This window comes from Halichoerus grypus, chromosome 4, assembly GCF_964656455.1.
Source record: "Halichoerus grypus chromosome 4, mHalGry1.hap1.1, whole genome shotgun sequence".
In the NCBI taxonomy this organism is placed as follows: domain Eukaryota; kingdom Metazoa; phylum Chordata; class Mammalia; order Carnivora; family Phocidae; genus Halichoerus; species Halichoerus grypus.
The window spans coordinates 151,191,421-151,216,458 of NC_135715.1; the positions used below are offsets into that span (position 1 = coordinate 151,191,421).

At 32.5% G+C, this 25,038-nt stretch overlaps 1 protein-coding gene across 3 annotated transcripts in view; it reads left to right on the top strand.

The window, feature by feature from the left end:
- Positions 1-25,038, top strand: part of GLS (glutaminase) — a 79,997-nt gene that overhangs the window by 36,766 nt on the left and 18,193 nt on the right. The window contains exons 8-15 of one of the 3 annotated variants that reach the window (XM_036065522.2): positions 1,615-1,647; positions 1,742-1,800; positions 5,109-5,175; positions 5,725-5,775; positions 8,306-8,482; positions 10,371-10,502; positions 14,244-14,336; positions 15,384-18,026. In XM_036065522.2, coding sequence (XP_035921415.1) covers positions 1,615-1,647; positions 1,742-1,800; positions 5,109-5,175; positions 5,725-5,775; positions 8,306-8,482; positions 10,371-10,502; positions 14,244-14,336; positions 15,384-15,530 — 759 coding nt within the window. In that variant the 3' untranslated portion in view covers positions 15,531-18,026. Of the gene's footprint in view, positions 1-1,614; positions 1,648-1,741; positions 1,801-5,108; positions 5,176-5,724; positions 5,776-8,305; positions 8,483-10,370; positions 10,503-14,243; positions 14,337-15,324; positions 18,027-25,038 lie in introns of those variants that run through there. The other 2 variants (XM_036065529.2, XM_036065517.2) reach the window with 2 other exon arrangements.

Here is a 25,038-nt window from a genome sequence, read left to right on the forward strand (position 1 = left end):
CAGTTTAGGTCAGAGAATGAAAGTTCAGTATAACTTGTCTATTTTACATTGATTAATTGTATAATGGTAATTATACATGTAACATCCCAATGCAAATGCTGACATCCTTTTCCAAAAGAGTTGTTCTTTTTTTTTTTTTTTTTTTTGTGCTTTCTCAAAGGTTAAAAAGGTTTTTGTGGTTTAAATGTTGTTACATATTTTACAGCATTAGGATCTATGGAATATTTTGACAACTGCAACAGTTCAATGAAGTTGGTAATTTCTTCTTTTAATTATTTTTCATTGAACAGCTTTGGAGTTACATTTCTACATTTTGAATTCTGGTGTATTATAAGGAAAGAAAACTTAAAATATGTCAAAAGGCACTTTAGGGAAAATACATAGATAGTGATTACAATATGGCTGTAGCTAAATTATTCTTATCTTGTTTAAGCTTTGTTAATGCCTAATTTTGATGAAATAGTGTGTTCTTTTCAGCTACTGATTGTATATGTGATTGACATCCTTTCTTTAAATAAGTTGATTTGTAAGGTTTTACAGATTATCAGCCACATCCTAGTCTACTTGTAAAGTGGAGAATGAACCTGGCTTTATTCAGTTAAATAATTCTCTGGTACAGGTTTTCCCCTCATAATAAAATTTTAAAGTGTAATGTTTTGGAATTTTTGAGGGTAAAGTTAAGAAATTTGTTTTTAAATTTTTAGTTGTCAAATTATTTTAAACCTGTTTTAAAAATTAGAGATGTATTGTTTCTATTGGGTGCACATCACCAATTAATACGTTTGATTTCAGATCTACATCTTACTGCTTTGTAAACTTCGCCGAGGTAAAATGAAACCATTTGGCTACTTGAACTGATCTACGTTACATAGGTTTTTCCTACTGACATTTGCAGTAGCTAACATATCAGAAATAGAAGTCATGAAACAATACATCTTCCATGCTCTGAATTGGCATAATGCTAAATTCAAATGTAGCTAATTTTTTAGAGACTATGGAATATATATTTTTTTAGTTCAAGAATTGTTAAAACAAATGAGATGTTAAAGGTAGAGCTTTCTTTACACTAGCAAAATGTATTCAGAATGTTTGCATATACTAGAATTATAAAAGATTAGTTAGTTCTGCAACATAACTCATTTTTCTAACTCTAATGCTGGTTTAAGGTTATTTTAAAAATATAAGTAGATTGTTCTTAATTAAAAACCATAATTTATAAATACTCAATTCTTTTCTAAGGGTGAAACTTTATTTTAAGTTTTTTTAAAATATGAAATTAAATAACATATGTTCTAGAATATTATGTGTTGTCATGAAAGATAAGGGGATTTGGGGTAACTAAAATTCTGTAACTTTGGGTTGGGTAAAGATATACTTAAAATAAAGCATTCCCTTTGTAATTCAGATCCATTCTCAACATACTGGTATTAAAAAAAACATGTAAAAAGTTTATGTAAATATTAAATTATTTTAGAGTATTTCCTAGTCTTAAAAGTACTAATGTACAATATATTAATTGTAATGATAGCAGTTTGGAATTTTGATATTATATTCACTTAAAACTTAACTGTAGAGTGATGCTTATATTAACATTTATGTCTCATTTCTTTGCAGCAAGGAGTGAATAATGCTGAAAAATTTGACTATGTAAGTGCAATATGGAATTCAGTTTTCATGTTATATTTATATTCCTTATATATTTGTTTTTTGACTACTAATACTTTCTAATTTTGGTTTATAGGTGATGCAGTTTTTGAATAAGATGGCTGGCAATGAATATGTTGGATTCAGTAATGCGACGTGAGTCTGATTTATGACTTAAGTTTTTTATAATAGGCCAGGCCTCTTTAAATTAACAAAAATAACTAGATTATAGAATTCTGTTTTAAATACTGTCTTGTCCCTCCCCTCTACCTCCCTCTCCCCGCTTTCTCTATATTATAATACACAGTGTACTTAGAATTAATCTGTTTTCCCTTATTGATTCTAGGGCTTACTTCAGTGAATAAATAAATGCTTTAAACAGTTTTGATAAACTTCTTGTGGGTAATTATAGAATTTGAAGGGAATCCAACTTTACCTTAAATTACTAATAGTTAAGGATGCCTGGGTGGCTCAGTCTGTTAAGTGTCTGCCTTGGGCTCAGGTCATGATCCCAGGGTCCTGGGATTGAGTCCAGCATTGGGCTCCTTGCTCAGCAGGGAACCTGCTTCTCCCTCTGCCTGCCACTCCCCCTGCTTGTGTTCTTTCTCTCTCTGATAAATAAATAAAATCTTCAAAAAAAAAAAATTACTGATACAGTTATTCAGTTTTCTCTTTGCCTGTAATACATGTTTTACCTCTTTTTTTTTTTTTAAGATTTTATTTATTTATATATTTTGAGAGAGAGAGAGCGTGTGTGAGCCGGGGTGGGGGGTGGGGAGCAGAGGGAGAGGGACAAGCTGACTCCAGGCTGAATGAGGAGCCCATTACAGGGTCAATCCCCACAACCCTGAGATCATGACTTGAGCAGAAACTAAGAGTCAGACGCTTAACTGCCTGAGCCACTCAGATGCCCCTGTCTTACCTCTCTTAATTTCTCTGCCTGGCTAAGTTGACTTTCACCCCAATTTTTTATTTTGAAATTGGCCAGTCTACAGAAAAGTCGAAATAATAAACAGTGAATATCTGGGTATCTTTCACCTATATTTTCTGATTAATATTTTGTCTCATTTGCTTTTCCTCAACCTCTTTCTTTAAATAGAAGTGTTTAAAAACATGTGTATCTCTCTATATATGTACATATATGTAAATATACATGTATATGTTGGGATTTTTTCCCTGAACTAATAGAAATAAAGTTATAGATATCACAACATTTCACCCTTAAATAACTCAACATTTCACCCTTAAATAACTCAACATGTGTATTCATAAGGATTGATTACTGTGTGACTTTTATATGTCACACAGTATGTTATAAGGACATTCTCCTACATAACCACAATACCATCAACACATTTAAGATCATTAACATTAATTTAAAAATATCATTAATATGTAAATGTCCCCAACTGTCCCTTAAATGCTTATTACAGCCTTTTTCCCCAGGAATTAATCAAGGTTCATACAATACATTTATATGAGTCTCTTTTGCTTTATTAAAATAGAAGAGTCCCCCTGCTCTATACCCTTGCTTTATAAAGTTTTATTAAATGGCTTTTTTTGGGAGTGTCAATCACTTGTTTTACAAAGTAGGAATTAACTAATTTTCTCTGTGAAGGACCAGATAGTAAATATTTCAGACTTGTGGGCCATATAGACTCTGTTGCAACTACTCATCTCTACTATTTTGGTAGGAAAGCAGCCATAGACAACATGAGGTGATCTTCCAAGAAACTTTATTTCTAAAAACAGGCAGTAGGCTGCATCTGGCTATAGTGGATATTCTCCATTTTGAATAGGTCTGGTTGTTTCCTGTGGTTAGATAAAGCTGAAACAGTTTTGACATGACTACTAACTAAGTGACACTTTGTACTACATGTTTCAGGAGGCAAAAATTTTCAGGTTGTTGTACCAACTTTTATTCATCAGCTTAAGTATCTTTTCCAGGAAGTTTTTCATGAATCTCATCTCACCTCTCTTCTGTGGTCTCATATTACCATATTTAATTGAGCTTACTCTATGTCTCTCTGCCCCATCACCGCTATTAGACTCTGATCTCCTTTAGACCTGGATAGAATATCTTCCAATTCATTTTTGTATTCCTGTTACCTGGTAGATAATAGGCACTTGATGTAGTGTTTGTTGCACAGAGCTATATGCTAGGCATTGTGATAATTGCTGAGTAGTTAGTACACTATGTTGATTTTTTTTTTTTTTAAGGTATGGCAAGTTGATGAGTTTATTTTCAAGAGCTTTTCCACATTCAGCATTGTTTTTCTGACCATAAGAACATTAAAATGTATAGGTAGGGGGGACTGCCACCCCCCACTCCATGATCGATAATACAGTGTGTCACCTACAGTTCCTCTTTTGTCAGCAGCCTTCTGGACTCTTGTAGGTTGATTTCTCAAATGTACTGCAAATTAAATCTGTCTAAATTAAAACTCATTCTCTTTCTTCTCAAACTGCTCTTTGCTCCAGGGTTCCCATCAGTTGGTATCACGATCCTTTCAGTAGACTGCATTAGAAATCTAGAGTTTTGTACCAGACTTCATTCACCCTGTTTCTCCTCTTTCCCATCAAGTTGGAAGATTTGCTGAATTGCTCTCATGTTTGATCATACCTGTCCTTCCATTCCTATCACCACTACCTAAGTTCAGGCTTTCGGTGGCTCTTACTACTCTGGTCTCCTAATAGCATCAGTCATCCTTTCTTTTTTCCCTTTCCCAAACTGATGTCAGAGTTATCCTTCTAAAATGTAGATCTGACAAGGTAATTTGATTGAAAGCCTTGAAGCTTTCATTTTGTTGGCAATCAGAAGCCATTTTTAGCATTTATCAGTCTTGATAATGTGGTCCTAGTCTCCCTTGTTAGTTTGATGTTTCTCCACTCTTCTCCATGAACCCTATTTCCCAGATACATCAGAATATGTGCCATTCTTCAATGAAGTCCTGTCTTTTATACTTTTTAACTTTGTTCTTGCTACATGGAATTTTCCATTGTCTAGGCTTCCCCCTGAAATCTGTTAATCTAACAAATGCTGAAAGGCCCATTTCATGTGTCCCTCTCTCAGTGAAATTTCCATGGATTCCCTCAGTTGGAATTGATTATTGTACTTTTGGAGGATCCAGAGATTCTGCGACTTCTTAGTATATTTTTTAATGGTGGAATATTTGATAATTTTAAAATTAGCTTCTTTATTCATAAAATATGAAGATTAGAAAGGGCCTAGCTCATTTCAGTCCTTTTATAGCTGAGGAAGTTAAGGCTAAAAGAATTGTCACTTAAATAACTTCCCCAAGACACATAGCTAGCCTATTGACAGAACTGGGATTGGAACCTAGCAGTCTTGACTCTTAGGTCAATGTGTTCTTTATACTATACTTTGCTATACAAATTAAACTACAGAACAATCATACTCTTACAGAAAATAAGTAAATAGAGCAATTTTCTTTTCTTCCTAGGTTTCAGTCTGAAAGAGAAAGCGGAGATCGAAATTTTGCAATAGGATATTACCTAAAAGAAAAAAAGGTTTTTGAATTTTTATTTCTATTTCAAATTATTTTATTTAATAAATTACATTAAGATGTATGTTAAGAACTCAGCAACAGATTTTAAGCAACTACCTATTACTAGTTAAGGTGCAGAAGTTTTCGCAAAACACTCTTGAGTTAATGGTATCAAAATGTTAATATTATTAAATCGATTTAGTATCTGGCAGTATTCAAATATTTGACTAGTTTTATTAATGCAAGTTTTGCTTAAGGATTAGCCCATTTTTCCAAAAGTGTAATGCCAGACTATTGTTGATTACATTTGATTTTTAAATTTTAAGAGGGTGGTCCAGTAACTTAGTTTATGAATTATGAATCAGTTTATCATTGTTAAACTAGTATTTAGAAATCTGTATGTGATGTACTTTTACTTTATTGTTCTTCATTATTTCATGTTTATACTGTTTATAGGTTATGTGCTATTTTCTCAAGATGAAACATTTGTGTACATTTTAAATTTAATCTTTATGTGTCTTTTACATATGTGCATATATTCTTGTTTTTAATTGCCTTTCTGTTTTTTCAGTGTTTTCCAGAAGGCACAGACATGGTTGGTATATTAGACTTCTATTTCCAGGTAATTTACTTTAACTCTATGAATTTTATATATAAATGGGCATGTCACATTTTGCAGAATATAGATATCTGTGAAACCATGGTTCCTGGCTAAGATAAAATACATTTACCATTGACCTTCCAAAAAAAGCCTTCATGAAAGATAATTTCATGTCTTTTTCTCCTAAAATGCCATGCCTCAGAATGTAATAGAGAGTTTTTTTCTGTAAAAACATATTTAAGAAGTGTCAAAAATGATGTATAACTCCAGGCTTGTCCTTATTATAAACTAAGCGATTTCTTAGCTTTTCAATTTTGTTTGGAGGATTTATTTGTTTCTTTATCAGACGGTTCATACTCAGCATCTTAAAGAGGCAGTTTCTCGGTTGGTTTAATTCATTTTTGCAGTGTCATATGGTGGGTTTTTTCTAACTTAAAGTAGCTCTCCACATTCATGAGGGAAGTGGGTCATTCATATAATCTGCTGTGGTTATAGAATGCAATTTTATTTATTTATTTTATTTTATTATGTTATGTTAATCACCATACATTACATCATTAGTTTTTGATGTAGTTAGAACTCAGTTTTAAATAGCCTTCCTGGACATCCCTTTTTTCTCCCTGTGTTTTCATTTCAATTCATTCCTACAGATATAATAACATTGGTGCCTCTGATGGGATATAATGTCAAGCCACATAATAACAAATTAATTGTTATTGGTTTCTAGTTAACCTTACATTTGTCTGTCTTTACTTTTGAAGAAGTGCTTGAATTTCAAATTTGTAGTAATCTTCAAGAATATGTAAGGGAGGTTGATAATGAAGTAGATTTTGATGGCAGTTTGTCATCTGCCAATGTGAAGAACTGTGAATTGAGAATCCAGACTATCAATATAAAATCAAGGTCTAATCTGGCCACTTTTTAGCCATGTGACCTAATTTCAGTTACTTAGACCTAGTTTCATTATGTGTAGCACATGCTTGCCCTAACTTTCTGCGTTACCTTGAAGATAATATGAGATGATGTGTGTGAAATTCCTTTGAAGCTATAAGGTGTTAACATAAAATACAGCATCATAGTTACTTTTATCCAGTAGCCCTATTTTCCCCCTGCCCATATGAATTTCTTCCATACATTAATGCTTCTTTTCCTTTGGTATACATACTTGAGTTTGGCTGTTACAGCCTAGGTGCTACTAATCTACTGTGAAATGTCTGCACTTTTGGGCAAAAATCAAGAGAAGGCCATAGAAGCCTTACTTTTTTGGAGGAGGGCTGTATGTAATTGAACATCCATCAGGGTATCAGGAAAGTACTCTCAAATTGGGATTTGTAAAATTAGTAGTATATCATCTTATGACAAACAAAATTCCAGTTAATACTAAGGATTAAATTGGGAAATGATCATTGGAATTTAAATCTATTTTAGAAAGACTTTCATGATTAAATCTACTATAAGTCTTTGCTGTCTGGGGTCAGTATAGTAAGTAGGTTTTGTAGTTTTGAAGAAATAGGGAAGAGATTTTAATATAAATAAACAAAAGTAAATGTCAGTCAAAAAGTGGTTCTCAGTGAGTTTCCTAATACACTATAGCTAATTAGTTTTCCTTCTTACTGTTCCAGACCCCTTTTGTGCCTCTTGTACAGTCTTGAAGTATGAATAAGGAAAGCTTGCAAGTTGAGAACCTAGTCTTCTCCTCCTGCTCCCTCTTCCCATCCTCCTTCTCCCCTCCTTTCTCCCCTACCCCCCACAGTTTTGGTTGCTGTTAAGGAAAAATAAAATGGAGCATATTTATTGTTTCAGTTTTATGAGTAATTTTGGGTTTGCTATGATAAGGTATTTCCATTATTTTGATTATATTTAAATGCAAAAATTTCAAACTATATTGTACTTGGACTTTGCCTTCTTTATTGATCATAATTTATTGAGCAGCCATAATCAGTATCAAATAAGTATTTGAATATTAATAAGTGCATTTTGATTTAGGCACACAGAATATCCAGGCTAGAGCAATCTTAGAGTTTTCTTCCCTTAATTTTTTGCATGTTGCTACATAGGGATGCTGAGCTTTGCTATAGTGAAATGTTAGGCATTTTAGCATTTTTTTCCTTAAGTGGCAATTTCTCATGTAGATGCTATTTATCATACTGATGTCTGTTGCTTTATCTTAAAACTATATCATGGCTCCTTTTTCTTTTGATTTAAAAATAATTGTTAGTGTATCCAACAGAAAGTATTAATATTTAAACAACTTTTAATATCACTTGGGGCAATTACAAATCTTAGTGCTTAGGGGCTGGCTCTTCCTATCCTAGTTTTGCCATTAGAAGACTAGGTGACTGGGCAAATCAGGATAAACCGTAAAGGGGCTTGAACTTTGTTCAAATTAAAATCTTTGGAATATTATCAAGTTATATTAAAATAATCCCCTTGGAAGAAAGATTTCAGATCTGTATGAAATACTAGATGAAACAGATTTCCTTAGAAGTCAACTGCAGTACAAAAATTAATGTGAACCCAGATTTTCAGACAGTTTTTTTCTTCCTTTTAGCTATGCTCCATTGAAGTAACTTGTGAATCAGCCAGTGTGATGGCTGCAACACTGGCTAATGGTGGTTTCTGTCCAATTACTGGTGAGAGAGTACTGAGCCCTGAAGCAGTTCGAAATACACTGAGTTTGATGCATTCCTGTGGCATGTATGATTTCTCAGGGCAGTTTGCTTTCCATGTAAGTAATTGTTTAATCTTAATTTTCTACTGCAAGGAACTAGTCTGGACTAGTTCTTTTAAAAATACAGTTTGAACTTTGGTTCTAAAGCTGCACATTAATTTTTGAGAGAGAGACTTGTTTTCAAGGTTAATTTGTTACAGACTTGGTAAGGAATAGAGTTAAGCAGTCTACCAGATATTCTCTTTTTTTTTTTTTTAAGATTTTATTTATTTATTTGAGAGAGAGACAGGGAGCATGAGCAGGGGGAGGGGCAGAGGAAGAGGGAGAAGCAGACTCTCCGAGGAGCAGGGAGCCTGAAACGGGGCTTGATCCCGGGACCCTGAGATCATGACCCGAGCCGAAGGCAGCCGCTTAACTGACTGAGCCACCCAGGCGCCCCTCTACCAGATATTCTTAAGAACTTGAAGTTTAATTTATAGAACCTCATCACTTCTACTTATAAGGCATTCCAAAGTACAAGGTTAGTATAGACCTCTCTGCTTTTCCTTGTTAATATTTAGCATTATGGTGATTATGTACCTCAAGAATTCCTTAAGTTCAGAAGGAGCACATAATTGTGATGTTTAACATCTATGGTTATTGTCATAGATATTTTAAAGTACTTAAAGTATATTTAACAAAAATATACTGCTTTAAGCTCTGTTGTGCACTTGTGAGCATCTTTGTACACTTGTGAAATGTATAGGCTTTCTAACTCATTCTGCTTATGTGAAGACATAATGCCCTAAAAAAATTTTTATTTGAAAATTTTAAAACAGAAAAATAGAGAAATGCATTTAATGTTACCCACTACTCAACTTCAGTAATTATCAATACATGATCAATATTGTTTATCTTTATTCCCCACCCTTGCTGTAGTTTAATATGTAATTCTAAATGATAAGGACGTCTTTAAAAAACCGTAGCAGCATTATTGCATTTAAAAAGATAAAAACATCTTGATCTTTAATAGCATCAAAATATTTAGTGTTCAGATGATCTGGATTGTCTTATAAATTATTATTTTCTATAATAATAGACTTGGGATGCAAATAAAGGCCATACACTGTGATTGGTTTTATCTCCCTTTATTATTATTTTCAAAATCTGTGTTCTTCCCCTTGACCTCTCTTTTTTCTTGTTATTTTTAGTTGATAAAACTGGGTCATTTATCCTGTATAGTTTCTCATGGTATAGATTTTGTTTATTGCATCCATACCATTGTCCCTTGTATCTTGTATTCCTGGTAAATTGGTATATCCCATTCAGGTGATTTTTTTTTTTCCTCTTGGGTTTTGTGCAAGATTATTTCTAGGATAGGTAGTCAATATTGGAATGTTAGTAAGCCATTAATGAATACTGCCCTGATGATATTAATATTGTCTTTTATCACAGTTATTGTCAAGTGTTGCATAATGCAAACTTAAGTTTTGAAGAGGATTAATTTGAATTACCATCTTATTTCTATTCCTCAGACAATTCTGACAGTATACCACAGAGAATCTTTTAAGAAGATATAATTTCTCATTGTTCTCTAGTCATAGAATATTTTTTCCAAGTAATTTTTTATACTTTGATACATGTTTATTATAGAATTAAAAAATATAGACCAAAAGACTAAAATAAAAACATGCGTAGCCCCACAATTTAGATGTAATTTACTTTAATCCTTAGAGTATATCTTTTCGAATTTTTCTATATTCAAATATATCTCAACTGTTTAATAGTGTTTTCTCATTTATTGTATTTTAAACATGTTGAAAAATACTTTTCTACATTTGTAATGTTAGAATTCTCCTGTGTGTATGTAAACCATAATTTTTAAACCAATTCCCTTATTGTTGGACATAACTTTTCTTTTTTTAAAATGTTAACATGAATATCCTTTTTTTCAAATTATTTTCAGGTTGGTCTTCCTGCAAAATCCGGAGTTGCTGGGGGCATTCTTTTAGTTGTCCCCAATGTCATGGGCATGATGTGCTGGTCTCCTCCTCTGGACAAGATGGGCAACAGTGTTAAGGGAATTCATTTCTGTCATGTAAGTGTATTTTCTTACTGAAAATAATGGTCATATAAGTGGAACCATCCAATGATTCAGTTTTTTCCATTTTAATTCCGATATAGTTAACATACAATGATGTATTAGTTTCAGGCGTACAATATAGTGGTTCAACAATTCTATACATTACCCAGTGTTCATCGTGATAAGTGTACTCTTAATCCCCTTCACCTGTTTCACCCATTCCCCTACCCACCTCTCTGGTAACCAGCAGTTCTCTGTAGTTGAGTCGGTTTTTGGTTTATCTCTTCCCCCCCCCCCCTTTGTTTTGTTTCTTAAATTCTACATGCAAGTGAAATGATGTGGTATTTGTCTTTCTCTGACTGGCTTACTTCACTTAGCATTATAGTCTCTAGATTCATCCATGTTGTAGCAAATGGCAAGATTTCATTCTTCTTTATGGCCGAATAATATTCCATTGTGTATATGTATACACCACTTCTTCCTTATCCACTCATCTATCGATGGACATTTGGGCTGTTTACATAGTTTGGCTATTATAAATAAGACTCCAATAAACATAGGGGTGCATATATCCCTTCAAATTAGTGTTTTTATATTCTTTGGGTAAATGCTAAATAGTGTGATTTCTGGATATAGAGTAGTTCTTTTTTAACATTTTTTTTTTAGACTTTTTAAGGAACCTTCATACTGTTTTCCACAGTGGCTGCACCAGTTTGCATTCCCATCAACAGTGCACAAAGGTTCCTTTTTCTCCACATCCTCACCAACACTTGTTTTTTCTTGAGTTTCTGATTTTAGCCATTCTGACAAGTGTGAAGTGATATCTCATTGTGGTTTTGATTTGCATTACCCTGATGATGAGTGATGTTGAACATCTTTTCATGTGTCTGTTGACCATCTGCATGTCTTTGGAGAAATGTCTTTTCATATCTTCTGCCCATTTATTAATTGGATAATTTGTTTTTCTGGGTATTGAGTTGTATCAGTTCCTCATATATTTTGGTTACTAACCCTTTATCAGATCTGTCATTTGCAAATATCTTCTCCCATTCGGTAGGTTGTTTTTTAGTTTGGTTGATTGTTTTCCTTTACTGTGCAGAAGCTCTTTATTTTGATGCAGTCCCAATACTTTACTTTTGCTTTTGTTTTCCTTGCTTCGGGAGACATATCTAGAAAGATGTTGGCTACAGCCAACATCAGAGAAATTATTGCCTGTGATCTCTTCTGGGATTTTTATCGTTTCAGGTCTAACATTTAGTTCCTTAATCCATTTTGAGTTGATTTTTGTGTATGGTTTAAAAAAATGGTCCACTTTCATTATTTTGCATGTAGCTGTCTAGTTTTCCCAACACCACTTATTGAAGAGTCTGTCTTTTTTCTTTTTTTTTTCTTTTTAAAGGTTTTATTTATTTGACAGAGAGAAAGACAGCCAGAGAGGGAACACAAGCAGGGGGAGTGGGAGAGGGAGAAGCAGGCTTCCCGTGGAGCAGGGAGCCCGATGCGGGGCTTGATCCCAGGACCCTGGGATCATGACCTGAGCTGAAGGCAGATGCTCAACGACTGAGCCACCCAGGCGTCCCGAAGAGTCTGTCTTTTTATTTATTTTTTTAAACTTTTTTTTTTTTTAAGATTTTATTTTATTTATTTGACAGAGAGAGACACAACGAGAGAGGGAACACAGGCAGGGGGAGTGGGAGAGGGAGAAGCAGACTTCCCAAGTAAGCAGGGAGCCCAGTGCGGGGCTTGATCCCAGGTCTCTGGGATCATGACCTGAGCCAAAGACAGATGCTTAACGACTGAGCCACCCAGGCACTCCGAAGAGTCTGTCTTTTTAAACCATTGCGTATTCTTTCGTACTTCATCAGAGATTAATTGACCATATAATTATGGGTTTATTTCTGGATTTTCTGTTCTGTTCCATTGATCTATGTGTCTTTGTGCCTGTAACATACTGTTTTGATTACTACAGCTTTGTAATATAACTTGAAGTCTGGAATTGTGATGCCTCCAGTTTTGTTTTTCTTTTTCAAGATTGTTTTGGCTATTTGGAGTCTTTTGTGGTTCCCATACAAATTTGAGAATTCTTTGTTCTAGCTCTGTGAAAAATGCTTTTGGTGTTTTGATAGAGATTGCATTAAATCTGTAGATTGCTTTGCGTAGTGTAGACATTTTAACAATATTTGTTCTTCCAGTCCATGAGCATGGAATGTCTTTTCTGTTGCTTTGTGTTGTCTTCAGTTTCTTTCATCAGTGTTTTATAGTTCAGAGTACAGGTCTTTCACCTCTTTGGTTAAGTTTATTCCTAGGTATTTTACTATTTTTGGTGCAATTATAAATGGGATTGTTTTTCTTACTTTCTGTGGTTTCATTATTAGGGTGTAAAAATGCATTGGATTTCTGTATATTGATTTTGTATCCTGTGACTTTACTGGATTCATTTATCAGTTCCAGTAGTTTTTGGTGGAGTCTTTAGGGTTTTCTATATAGAGTATCATTTCATCTGCAAATAGTGAAAGTTTTACTTCTTCATTACCAATTTGGATGCCTTTTATTTCTTTTGTTGTCTGATTGCTGTGGCTAGGACTTCTAGTATTATGTTGAATAAAAGTGGACATCTTGTTCTTGACCTTAGGGGAAAAGCTCTCATGTTTTTTTCCCTATTGAGTATGGTGTTAGCTGTGGGTTTTTCATATAAGGCTCTTTATTGTGTTGAGGTATGTTCCCTCTAAACCCACTTTGTTGAAGGTTTTTATCATGAATGGATGTTATATGATAATGATCATGTAAGTGGAACCATCCAGTGATTCTATTTTTTTTACTCATTTCAGTAGTTTATTGATTGTTGGCATTCTGCCTGCCTGTCTGCCAGTTACTGGGTTAGCCGTGGAAGTACTCATAGAGGAGCTTTAAATTGCTTCTATCAGACAGCTCCCATATACTCATTCCCATAGAAAATTACATTTGAAACTGATGTTTTAATTGTCATGGTTTTAAATAGTTTTCAGTTTCTGAAAGCTCAGCTAAAGTTATTAAACTTGGAAAGGTTTAAATTTAAAGCCCAACATAAATTAAGATTATTATAGTTTATTGTATCATCATTTAATCTGCATGTTTGAATATCTTTATCCATAAACTACCTTGAAGAGTCTCTTTTTTGAGGACATAAGCACTGCAAAATAAAATTGTTACTACTGTTGATTAGTTCAGTATTTTATGTTGTTACCCAAGTTTGCTAATATTTCAGCTTCTGGTTTTATGTACATTTACTACTTCATGGAATCTCTATTGAGTGCCATAATTTTTCTGCAAACTTTCTCAGTTAAAATTCTGATTTATTTTTCAATTTTTTATATTTTACAAAAACTAGAGGATGACGTTGGATTGCTTATAGATTATAATAGATTATAACCAGAATATTGATTTATATTTTTGTGTTGCTTTATGGGTATTCGATAGAATAGTTCTTTCATATGGCTTGTTACTATAGTACCCATTTTATAGGAAATGAAAGTTAAACAATTTGATGGTTGAGCCCTAGGGTCATGCTCGTAAGCAGTGTTCTCAAAATTTTTATCCATGTCTTTTCATTCTCATTTCAGTTCTCTTCTTGATGCATCATGCCGCTTTATTAGCATGCAGTGGTATTTTCCATGAGATAGTAGTTAAGTTGGACAATATTAGTGTGATTTGTTAAAATATGAAAAAACAATGGCCAGTGAATAGCCAGTTTCTTACACCTGTTCTGTTTATTTACAGGATCTTGTTTCCCTCTGTAATTTCCATAACTATGATAATCTGAGACACTTTGCAAAAAAACTTGATCCTCGAAGAGAAGGTGGTGATCAAAGGGTAAGCAAAATTCTTATTTAGATTATTATGTAATATTTTTCTCAGAGAAAGAAAATGAGATTCACCTGTTTGAATAGAACTTAGTTTAATTGTTAGTGGCCTCATATATTTGCTAATCACAAATGAGTATACACAAGTTGTTGACATTTTTACCCTGGACATGGTAGTATATAGATATTGCTGTTTTATTTAAATTTAAACTGGTTAGCCTAGCAGCAGAGTTTCCCTACCACCCATTTTCCTGCTATTTTAAGCAATATTTTTAAGAATTGATTCTGTTAAAAAGAAAAAAGAATTGATTCTGTTCCAAGAAAGCAACATTGGAGAGTGCTAGCTACATGCTATAAAAGAAAGCCTTGTTTTTACTCTTAATATTTGTCAGTTATAGTCTTGAAGTTTATTTTGATGTGGATGGATATATAAATGGGAAAGGGATTATAGTATTAGTGAAAGACCTTTCAAAGCCTCATAGTAAGTTTTAGTGGCCACTACCAATGAAATACTTTACTTTAAAAAGTGTTTAATATAGAATTCTTGACACTCTTAAAGTAATATTTATTTATCAGTGTGTTTGGCTTCATATTATTGCATATATATACTTTTTTAGAGCTAATATTTAAGAGTCAGGACTTAAATTTCAGGAACAGGATTTTTTTGTCTTCATAGTTATTCACTGGAACAAGGACTTGCTTTGAGTTTTAATTAAATTCTTTTACATCCCATCTGGATGTTTATAGTAAATAACTAATTAGACTTGAAGCTAATATGAAGCACTTATATAAGTAGAAATTATTTTTACGCATAGTAAGAAAATTTTCCTATTGTTCCAATCAAAGTAACTTCTAATAATATGAGAATTATACAAAGCCAACAGAATAGAAACTTCCATGAGAGTCAACATGAGTAACATGGAACAAAACATCAAATGGTGGTGGGTGAAAATGTTAACAGATTTTAATAACATTCATTGAAAAATACCGTTTTATAGCTTGGACCTTTCTTCACTCAAGTGCACTAATAAATTATGTATGTTGCTTGAACAACTAGCATTCCTTTGGACCATTGGACTATGAAAGTCTCCAACAAGAACTTGCTTTAAAAGAGACAGTATGGAAAAAAGTGTCACCTGAGTCAAATGAGGACATCTCTACAACTGTAGTATATAGAATGGAAAGTCTGGGAGAGAAAAGCTAAAGAAATGGGTTCTAGTTTCAGAATGTTCTTCATTTAACCTCTCGAACATCTTTAGCTTTTTTGCATACTATAAATATTTATTTGAGTTTTTTGTGTTCTCAACCTTGGGTGCTGGAGCCATAAAGCTTTTTTTCCTTTTAATCTTTGTATAAAGATAAGAGATTAAAAAGTGGATTTGTTGGTCTTTAAAAAAGTATTTATAAATAAGTAAAGCAAATTTGCTTTATTTTTGAAGATGCAAAAAGGAAAAATTCCTTTCAATTTTTCGATGGTATAATTAAAATTTTAACTTAATCCTTATTTTAAAATAGTAACAAATATTTAATTTTTTGGTTCTAAAACCCACACATTGAACTCATAAATTTCATTACATTTTGTTTTTTCTTTCCCAGTTTTAAAACTTACATGATGTCTGTAGGGGCAGTAGAAAGTTATTTCTATGCTAAATACAAAACTAAAAAGGCAAAATTAATGAATCCCAAATTATTTAATATAGCAGTAGATTATAAAATTAGCTTAAGTTTACATTTTATGCCATTTTTAGTGATAGATTGGCTTTAAATTTTTAAAACTTCATTTTAAATTTTATCAAACACTTTAAAACATAAATCATGTCTTTGCTTTTTTTATTTTGCAATTCCTCTATGTTCTGTCAAAATTGTCATGTACAGGAGTGTCTTATGTTACTAAAACATTCCAGCCAAAGAATTTCAGAAGTAAGATAATGACATTTCACTGTTAAAAAGCTATAATGGTTACTCAGAAGGAGCAACAGTGGGTGTCTTCAAGTGAAATGTTTACCTAAACAATTTTATTTTCGTATCCACGTTACTTTTTCTGTGTTATATTTAAGTATGAATGGTGAAGTCTTGGGTTTTAGCTTTTAATATTTTTATTATCCTAATAATTTCACAAATGCTAATGAATCTTTTATGATAAATTATAATAACATCTCATGAAGTTTGTTTTATTTGAACTCTTTTGGAGTACTTAGGAAATGAATTCAGTCTGATGGTAGTAAGTATGCTACTAAAATGTTAGATCTGAATCCTTTTGTTTGGTTATAAAATGCAATATTGAGAATCAAAACTTGTTTTTAAGAGAAGGACTGTTTTGAATAATTTAAAATGTTTAAAGTCTGTCTTGGCAAAGTGATTGTAAGATTCTGTAGGACCTATTCACACTTCTTCCTTCTTCCAAATAGCTCTTCGGTTTTCCCCACAGTTTCCCATACCTACAAGGTGTTCTTGGTTTTTGTTTTATCCATTCTTAAACTTGTAGATTTTGGAGGGGCAGTGATGAGGTCTGGGGTCTAGAAGGAGAACTTGATAGTTTGTTTTTTTTTAGTGTCATGGCATAAATGTGGTAGATAACGTCTATGAAAATAAATAATAGTGTAGTAAAAAAGGTTTCACTGAGTAATTTAGATACTGGTGCAAAATAAATACAGAAAACCTGATCATATGATGTCTGGAGCTTGGGAACTATGATAATAGAAAAAGAAGTTCCCTTCCAAAGGTATTGATTGGTCAGAAGCTTTTTGGGCTAACTTAAGTATTAAACTTAAATATTTAAATAATTACATGTTAAGTTTTAAAGGATTTTATGGTTACTTGAATATTTCTCTAATGTATAAATGCATATCTCACTGGATACTTCTGGGTTGGCCATTGACGGGAGTGGTTTTTTTGAAGTCCTCGCCTCTGCAACACCTTTAAACAGTATCATTTGTACTATGAGTTCCACCAAAGCCATTTACAGTTTGGGGAATGTCTTAATTGATAGACTGGGGAAAAAGTTTTATTTTTTCCCCTATGCTCTAAATTGTTACGTTTTACTATTTCATTTGGAGATTGGTTTTACTTTATAAAATGAAAATTTAATGTTTCCTATTGTGTCCATATGTATAGATTTAAAAATTATGTTGTTAATTTATGGCACTTATGTTGGTAAGTGCACACTTACCAGTGAAGTAGCATTATCTAAGCTAACTGTGTTTTAAAAATCTTGTTAAGGATGAGCATCCAGAAGTTTTTGTAGGAAGGTATCCAAATGGAAGAAGAGGGAAGATACTGTGAATAGGCCCCCATTTACCTTAAGAAAAAAAAAAAGAAGGAAAATCTTTGCCAGATTTAAGGACATTCTTTAAATTGATTCCTTCAGTATTTTTAATACCTTTTCAAATAAAGTTCTTGAAAAGTACCCAGTATTGTGGATTTAATGTTTCATGCCATTACTGATTCTTGATATTCAAGCATTTAGAAATTAGCACATTTGTTTTTCCTTTTTTTTATTATTAACATTTCGTTTGAAATGCATATCCTTCCTGAAATACTTTATTTTTAGCATAAATGTTGTGCATTTTATCTTAGTGTTTGGATTAAAACATTTGTGTTACTTAGCTTTCTTTCATTTGCTTTGTATATTTAATAATGTACCTTTTATTTTCCAGTATGCCTACTTTTTGTATTGTACAATAAATTTATTTTAAGCTGATTTTATTGTTTTTTTTTTTTGATGAAAGCAACTCTAGCATTTTAAGTACAAGTAGTTGAATTTTAACAAAAAATTTCCTTTATCAAGATACTATTAAAATGTTTTATATTTTTAATTCTGAGGCTGTTGTGAAGAGATACTAGAAATACTCAAAAGGGCTTTGTTTGATTTTTTTTATCTTTAAGCAAAGTATAGAGTTAGTGGGGTTTTTTGAGGGAGAGGACATTTCCTATTGGTTGTACTAGAAGTATTTGAATAAAGACTTTTCTCCCAATTTTTTTTTTTGTTGTTTTTCCATTTGTCTACCTTCCAAAAGTCTACCCTATATGCTGTTTCTGCTTTCTGAGGAAGAGTATCACTGATGTTATTCACTGTGTCACTGTTGTTTTATCTGTTGTCTAGTTTAGGAAAATCATATTGCTAAATCAGATGAAGAGTATCATAATACTACTTTAGAATTGTCATTCACAGTAGAATTTGTATTAGAGTGGAATAACTATAATACAGAAATTCATCTTAACTACTTTTTAAGGAATTTAGTTTTCAGAAGGAACTTACTTCTTTCTGTATATTTACACAGCATAGTCCAAATTATAATGAGGCTTCGTGCATTATTGGTTAAATACAGTACAGTTGACTCTCAACACAGGATTGAACTGCATGGGTCCACTTATATAATTTAATTTGTAGTACAGTACTGTAATGTATTTTATCTTCCTTATGATTTTCTAAATTTTTTTTCTCCAGCTTACTAAAACATACAAAATGTGTTTTAATCAACTGTTTATGTTCTTCGTAAGGCTTCTGGTCAGCGTAGGCTATTAGTAGTTAAGTTTTTGGAGAGTCAAAAGTTATGTGCAGATTTTCAACTACATAGGGGTCAGTGTCCCTTACCTCCACCCAACATTGTTTAAGGTCAACTGTACTTTATTCTGTTTGACCATATCTATAATTTGTATCCAGAGAAGATGTCCCAAATATACTGTAGAATTTTAGAACTATTTGAAAGGGAAATACCATTGTTTATAAGAATTGGTATTTGTGGGATTTTTGATAAAGTTCTTTGGGGACTAGTAAATATGGAGTTCAAGTGTCATGATATATTCAAAATGTAATGTTTATGATTGTTTACTTTTAAAGATACATTTGGAATTTTTTTGTTGTTGTTTTAATCCATTTAAAGGTCAGAGAGAGGTGACTCAAAGAACTTGGTGGTCTTGGTCTGACAGTGTAGAGTTTTATAGGCATGTATGTATGTATGTGGAAAGAAACACTGATACATACTGATATGCCAGTCTGTATCCTGATAATTTATATATAATGTGTGCATGTTTATATGTATGTGTTTGTGAGTATATCTATCTGTGTCTGTTTATCTGTCCATCTATCCATTCACCCATCCATCCATCCATCCATCTTCTGAAAATCAGCAGCAGTCCTTTCCACATAGTATGTTATGTGTAAATGGTTCTTTGCTTTATTCCTATTCCAAGTTTTATCATAGAATAACTCTTAACATTTTTGCTGCCCCAGGATTTATAAAATATAAGGTATTTTACTTGTTCATTTTAACTCTAAAGATTGTGCTTTCTTTTTCTGTGCCCTTTCACTACCTGCACTGTCAGAGTAGGAGTAACAGTATTGGGGAACTCCATAAAAGGGAAAGCAAGAACATCAAATTTCATGTGGAAAGTTGACTTTATGGCAGTTTCCAAAATTATTATATGGAAGGATTATATTCACTTAAAAAAAATAATGTACTTCTCATTTTGAACAGCTTATGGAATAGTTTTATTCCAAAAATTGTGCACAATTTTTATTTTAAGAATGTGCTTTACTTTTCATTTGTGAAAATTTGGGTGTTTCTCCTAACCAATCTTGAAAATGCTAGAATGCAATTTTTTCAAAATAACATGATTTCTCTTCCATTCCTTTACTATTTTATATTAAATGTAATATTTACACTGTGTAATAAAACCAAAACCGGATGTTGGAGAATACAGCTGTTATGAAGTATCATGGCCCATCCTTCAGATTTTCACTTAGATTTTTTCAGGATAGACTTCACCTTAGTCCATTCTCTGTCATGGAGTTCAAAGGCAAAATTAAACAGGAAAATATATTCAAGGGGCGCCTGGGTGGCTCAGTTGTTAAGCATCTGCCTTCGGCTCAGGTCATGGTCCCAGGGTCCTGGGATCAAGCCCTGCATATCAGGCTCCCTGCTCCTCGGGAAGCCTGCTTCTTCCTCTCCCTCTCCCCCTGCTTGTGTTCCCTCTCTTGCTGTGTCTCTCTCTGTCAAATAAATAAAATCTTTAAAAAAAAAAAAAAAAAGAAAATATATTCAAATAAATTAAGTTCAACCACTTTTATTTCAAGTTGTAACATAGTTTAAAACATTTGTTTCTTACACTGCATAGAAATAGAAGGAATTTAATTGGACTGGGAGAGGTTCTTTTCTCCTTCTCTCTTCCCCTGCTCAAGTAGTTTATCAAAGTGAATTCCATACAGACTTGAAGAAATTTAGAGTTACACTTAGTCTGTTTTAGTTGAGTTTTTAAAACTGCTATAAAGGCATCTAGAGCAAAATCTATCCAACATAAAACAGAGCTGGCAAAACTTGATGTTAAGGAGTCCTTAATTTTTTAAATAGTAATAGAAAAGGTACTTACTTTTTAAATAGATGATGTTAAGGAGACTGAGCATAAATCTTTGTATTTAATGAAGTGATTATATTATACTATAGTTTTAAAATGTTCTTTTTTATTTATATTTTGAAATATGAAAGGTCATTAATTTTAAGGTTGACTTTACCATTTATTTTGTATATTGTAGATCCACTATAGTGATTTTTAGAATCTGTAGCTGTAGAGATTTTTAAGATATGCAAAATGTGTAAAGCCTGTGTTGATTAAACTTTTATAATGGCTTTCTAATGAATTACATTAACCTTTAACTAAAATGAATGACATAAATTAGCACTTGCGTGTGTTGGTTTTTTTGGTGGTATCTGTGGTATTTTTTTGCATAAATTACTTGTTACGGAGAACTGTTATGTATGGGATTAAAAAAAACAGGAAAGAACAAATTATGATTCTTGGTGCCAAATGCTGTGATGAACTCCATACAGTTCAGTATGGAGGCTCACAAGAAAGAGTAATCAAGTGACAGATTTTGGCAATTGATCTCATAACACCATTATTAGACTTTCAACTCTAAATCTCATTTACTAACTCAGAAATACTTAATTAAATCTCAGTGATAAAGAACAACTTGGTATATCTATTTTTAAGCCAAATTTTAATATCTGAGGATTTGATTTTTCTGGACATAGTATTATTAAAAATAATGATTTTTTTCATTAAGTTATTTACCTTGCTGAAATACTTCCAATGCTAATACCTCAGATGATTGAAATTATCTATCTGGAAGGCTTAGCTTTTAAAAGGAAAAGTTCTTACCTGAAATAGTTTTAGATTTGTTTCCATATTAACATGACTGGTGATTTTTGTTTATATAATAAAAATCTCCTCTGTCCAGTAATTCCACTTGAAGCCCTGAGTTATGTTTTAGTTCATATTCTATAAACAGCTGAAGCATTTATTTTATTTTTAAAACGTAGTTCAAACTTTCTAGTTCTTTGATGTTCTTTCATTTACCATAATCTTGTAATTTATTAGAATTTCATAATTGAGGGGCGCCAGGGGGCTCAGTCAGTTACGCATCTGGCTCTTGATTTCAGCTGAGGTCATGATCTCAGGGTTGTGAGATTGAGCCCCAAGTTGGGCTCTGCACTGGGCGTAGAGCCTGCCCAAGATTCTCTCTCCCTCCCCCAGTTGCATGCACAAATGCTCTCTCTCTCTCTAAAAAAATAAAATAGATAAGAATCCTATAATTGCACTTGAAAGTAATCTTAAAGTTTATCTGGTGCAAACTCCCACTTCAACCAACCCCCTTTTCCAGGTTTCTTAGCACCTTGCTTTCTCAGTTAACATATGTACAATATTTTTTTCTCTGTTTTGATGGAGTTGGTCTGTTTTGTGTTTTGTTATGACAGCCTTTTGTTTATTGGTTATTTGTAATGAAAAGCATAATTGACAATAGTTAATATGACTTTAAGTTATTTGGCAAACTGATTGTCCCATCAGTGTTTATATTATAACTACTTAATTGTATTTTTCTAGTAAACAGTCTTATGCCACAGTTTATAAAGACTAGTAAAGTTAGAAGTGAATGTTACAATTATACAGTAGTTCTAAAAATAAAACATTACCCTGGAACCTTTGAAAGAAAGTAAATGTAGCAAAAATGTGACTCTAAAAATAAATGTTGAACCATTTGCTTTTTAAAATAAGTTCCCTTGGGGTTAGGTTAAATATATAAGTAAAAAGTTTAAATTAGCAAAAGGTTATTGGAGTTCTAAATAAATGTTTTCTAGAAGAAAAATTCTTTTTCTTTGCAAGTTAGCTTTTCCCAGCACATACTATGCAAAATATCTAGTTTATTTCCTTTGTTTTTATTTTACATTTTTGGATCTCTGGGTGGCTTGAGAACAAGGCACCTCATTTGTCAGTATATTATTCTATCATGTATACTGTCCTTAGCACCAATCTCCATTTAATAGCTCTGGGATTTTTATTTTTTATTTATGAAGGAAATTTATATTGCTGTTCTTGAAAAGCATTACTTTTTAAAAGCCTTTGTTGACTTAGAAATGTTACAACCTAAAATCATGTTATTCTTAAAAAAAGTATGGGTTTCTTTTCAAAATTTAAACTTGCCTGATGGGTAGCTCTTTTCTCCACAAGTTTATATAGATGAGAACCTCACCTTTTAGGAGACTGGCTCTTAATCAGTATAAACTCCGCTTGTTTTCACGTTATACTTACTAAAATTAGAATGGTCTTGAAGTACTCCCATCAGTTATACTAGTTAACTGTTCATATTTGGACCATTCCATTGTAAAATTCAAATTGAAATTATGATCTTTAGCTTCTTGTTAAACTTTTCTAATTACTAGTTTTCATTATTTTGTATGTGCCTTTCACAAATCATCACTAAGAGGCAATTACAATTATCCTTCGAGGGGATTCATTTAATTCCATTAAATGAGATTAATTATGTTGTATAAAACCATGGTATAAATTATTCATTGGACTCCATCCACGTTTTGTTGTTTTGTTCTTTCTTTCTCACAGTCACTCACAAAGATCCTAATTGAAAAATTCAAAATAAATTAATTTCAAGTATTCTTTCTTTTTAAACTTTTTCCTCTCATAACTCATTTTTGGCTGAAAATGAGGTAACATAAAAATATCAAAGTTACTCATAAAATGGGTTTTCATTTTCAAGCCTTCATATTGCTGATATGTTCATTTCCAAATCTTTTAATATTGTTGACATTTGCCATTCAAGAGTTATTTTCTTTAAAAAGTTAAAAACATGAGTGTTAAAATTCATGCTTTTTTTCATTATAATAAAGTTTATGGTTGATAATTTATTATTTTACTTTCAAGTTTGAATACAAAATCTGTGGGTCCAGGTCTCTGCACAAGATTTACAATATAAATAAAGAAATCAACTAAATAATATTGTTTCTACTTTGGATTGAAGTGAATGTTACATTTTTTGCACAATGAAACTTTATTAACATTTGATGAAATTATAGAACAAGTGATTTTGTTAAAATTCTACGGTGACTAATACTATTAATCCTTTTAAATCATACCAATAAAATATTCCTGCCTTAATGTCTCTTCTTTTTACCTGAAAGAGAAACTTTAGAGAATGGTTTTAAGGAGGTGGGGAAGTAGAGCTTAACTTTCTCCTTATGTGTTTGTGAAGTGTTTCAACTAAAACATGGTATTACAACAAAACTTAGAGTACGTATGATTTTTTTTTCACCTGAAGGAGAAACAAAGGAAAAAGAAAACTAATCTGCTGTGTTTTTAGCCAAGTAATAAAAACTTGAGAAGCTTTAATTTTTATTTTGTCTCTGTGTGCACTTTTATTTTACATCCACCATATATGTCTGCCACAGAATCTGCGCTGCTCTTGATTTGATATCCCTTAATTGTTGGGCTTTGTCATGTAATGGTCTCATTTAGTGCATTTACCTCATATTTGGGGACTCTGGATAGAGGGCTGTTGCTATGTTAGCACTCAGTTTTATAGTTTTTGCTTTGCAAAAATCCCCATTCAGTGCTATTGTGAATTTTAGAATTTTGTTTTAGTTAAGGATTTAGGATCTTCCGCAGAAGTTCTCAATAGGTTGAAACTTGTGGTTTACCTAGTGCTTTCTGGACTTAAATAGGATCAGTGAATGCTGGGAAGTTGAGCATAGGATCTGGGTAGGTAACCTAATGTGATATAAGGCATGAACTTTTTTTTTTTTTTTGGCATGAACTTCTGAGTCTTGTTTTCTACCTTAAAAATTTACATAAATTTTATTCTTTTTTACCTGTTTTAATATTTTTTAAAACATAGTATTTACTACAAGTTCTGTGACTAACCTTTTCTCCAGAATTGGAGTAAAATTGGCTTCAGGAAGATGTACCATTCTCATTCATTCTGACATAGGTAATGGTTAATCTGTAAACAGTCTTAATCACAGGTTTGAAGTTACCGTTTGTACCTAAAACTGGCAGTGATTTTAAAAAGAATGTCTCATTTATGCCTGCTGCCTGTACCCAAAGATCTTGGAAGCCTAGAGTTCCTTTCCCAGTCCCTGATCACAAGAAGCTTAGCAGTGTGCAGACTAGAACTGAATATACAGTGAGCAGTACTCAAAGGTGTGGGCCAAATTTTAGGTAATCTCAGTTTGCTCAGGCAGTCCAGTTTGCTAACCTGGGGATCTTGCAGTTTTCTGTAGACTTCCTATTTTGCTTTCAGTGTCAGTAATTTCAGTCAACTCTAGCAACAGTGCCTGCCCAGTGCACCATCAGCAGAAACCTGGTAACATCAAAATTTGAATAGCATGACTTTTAGCACTTACGGTGACCAGTGCAATGTTTTG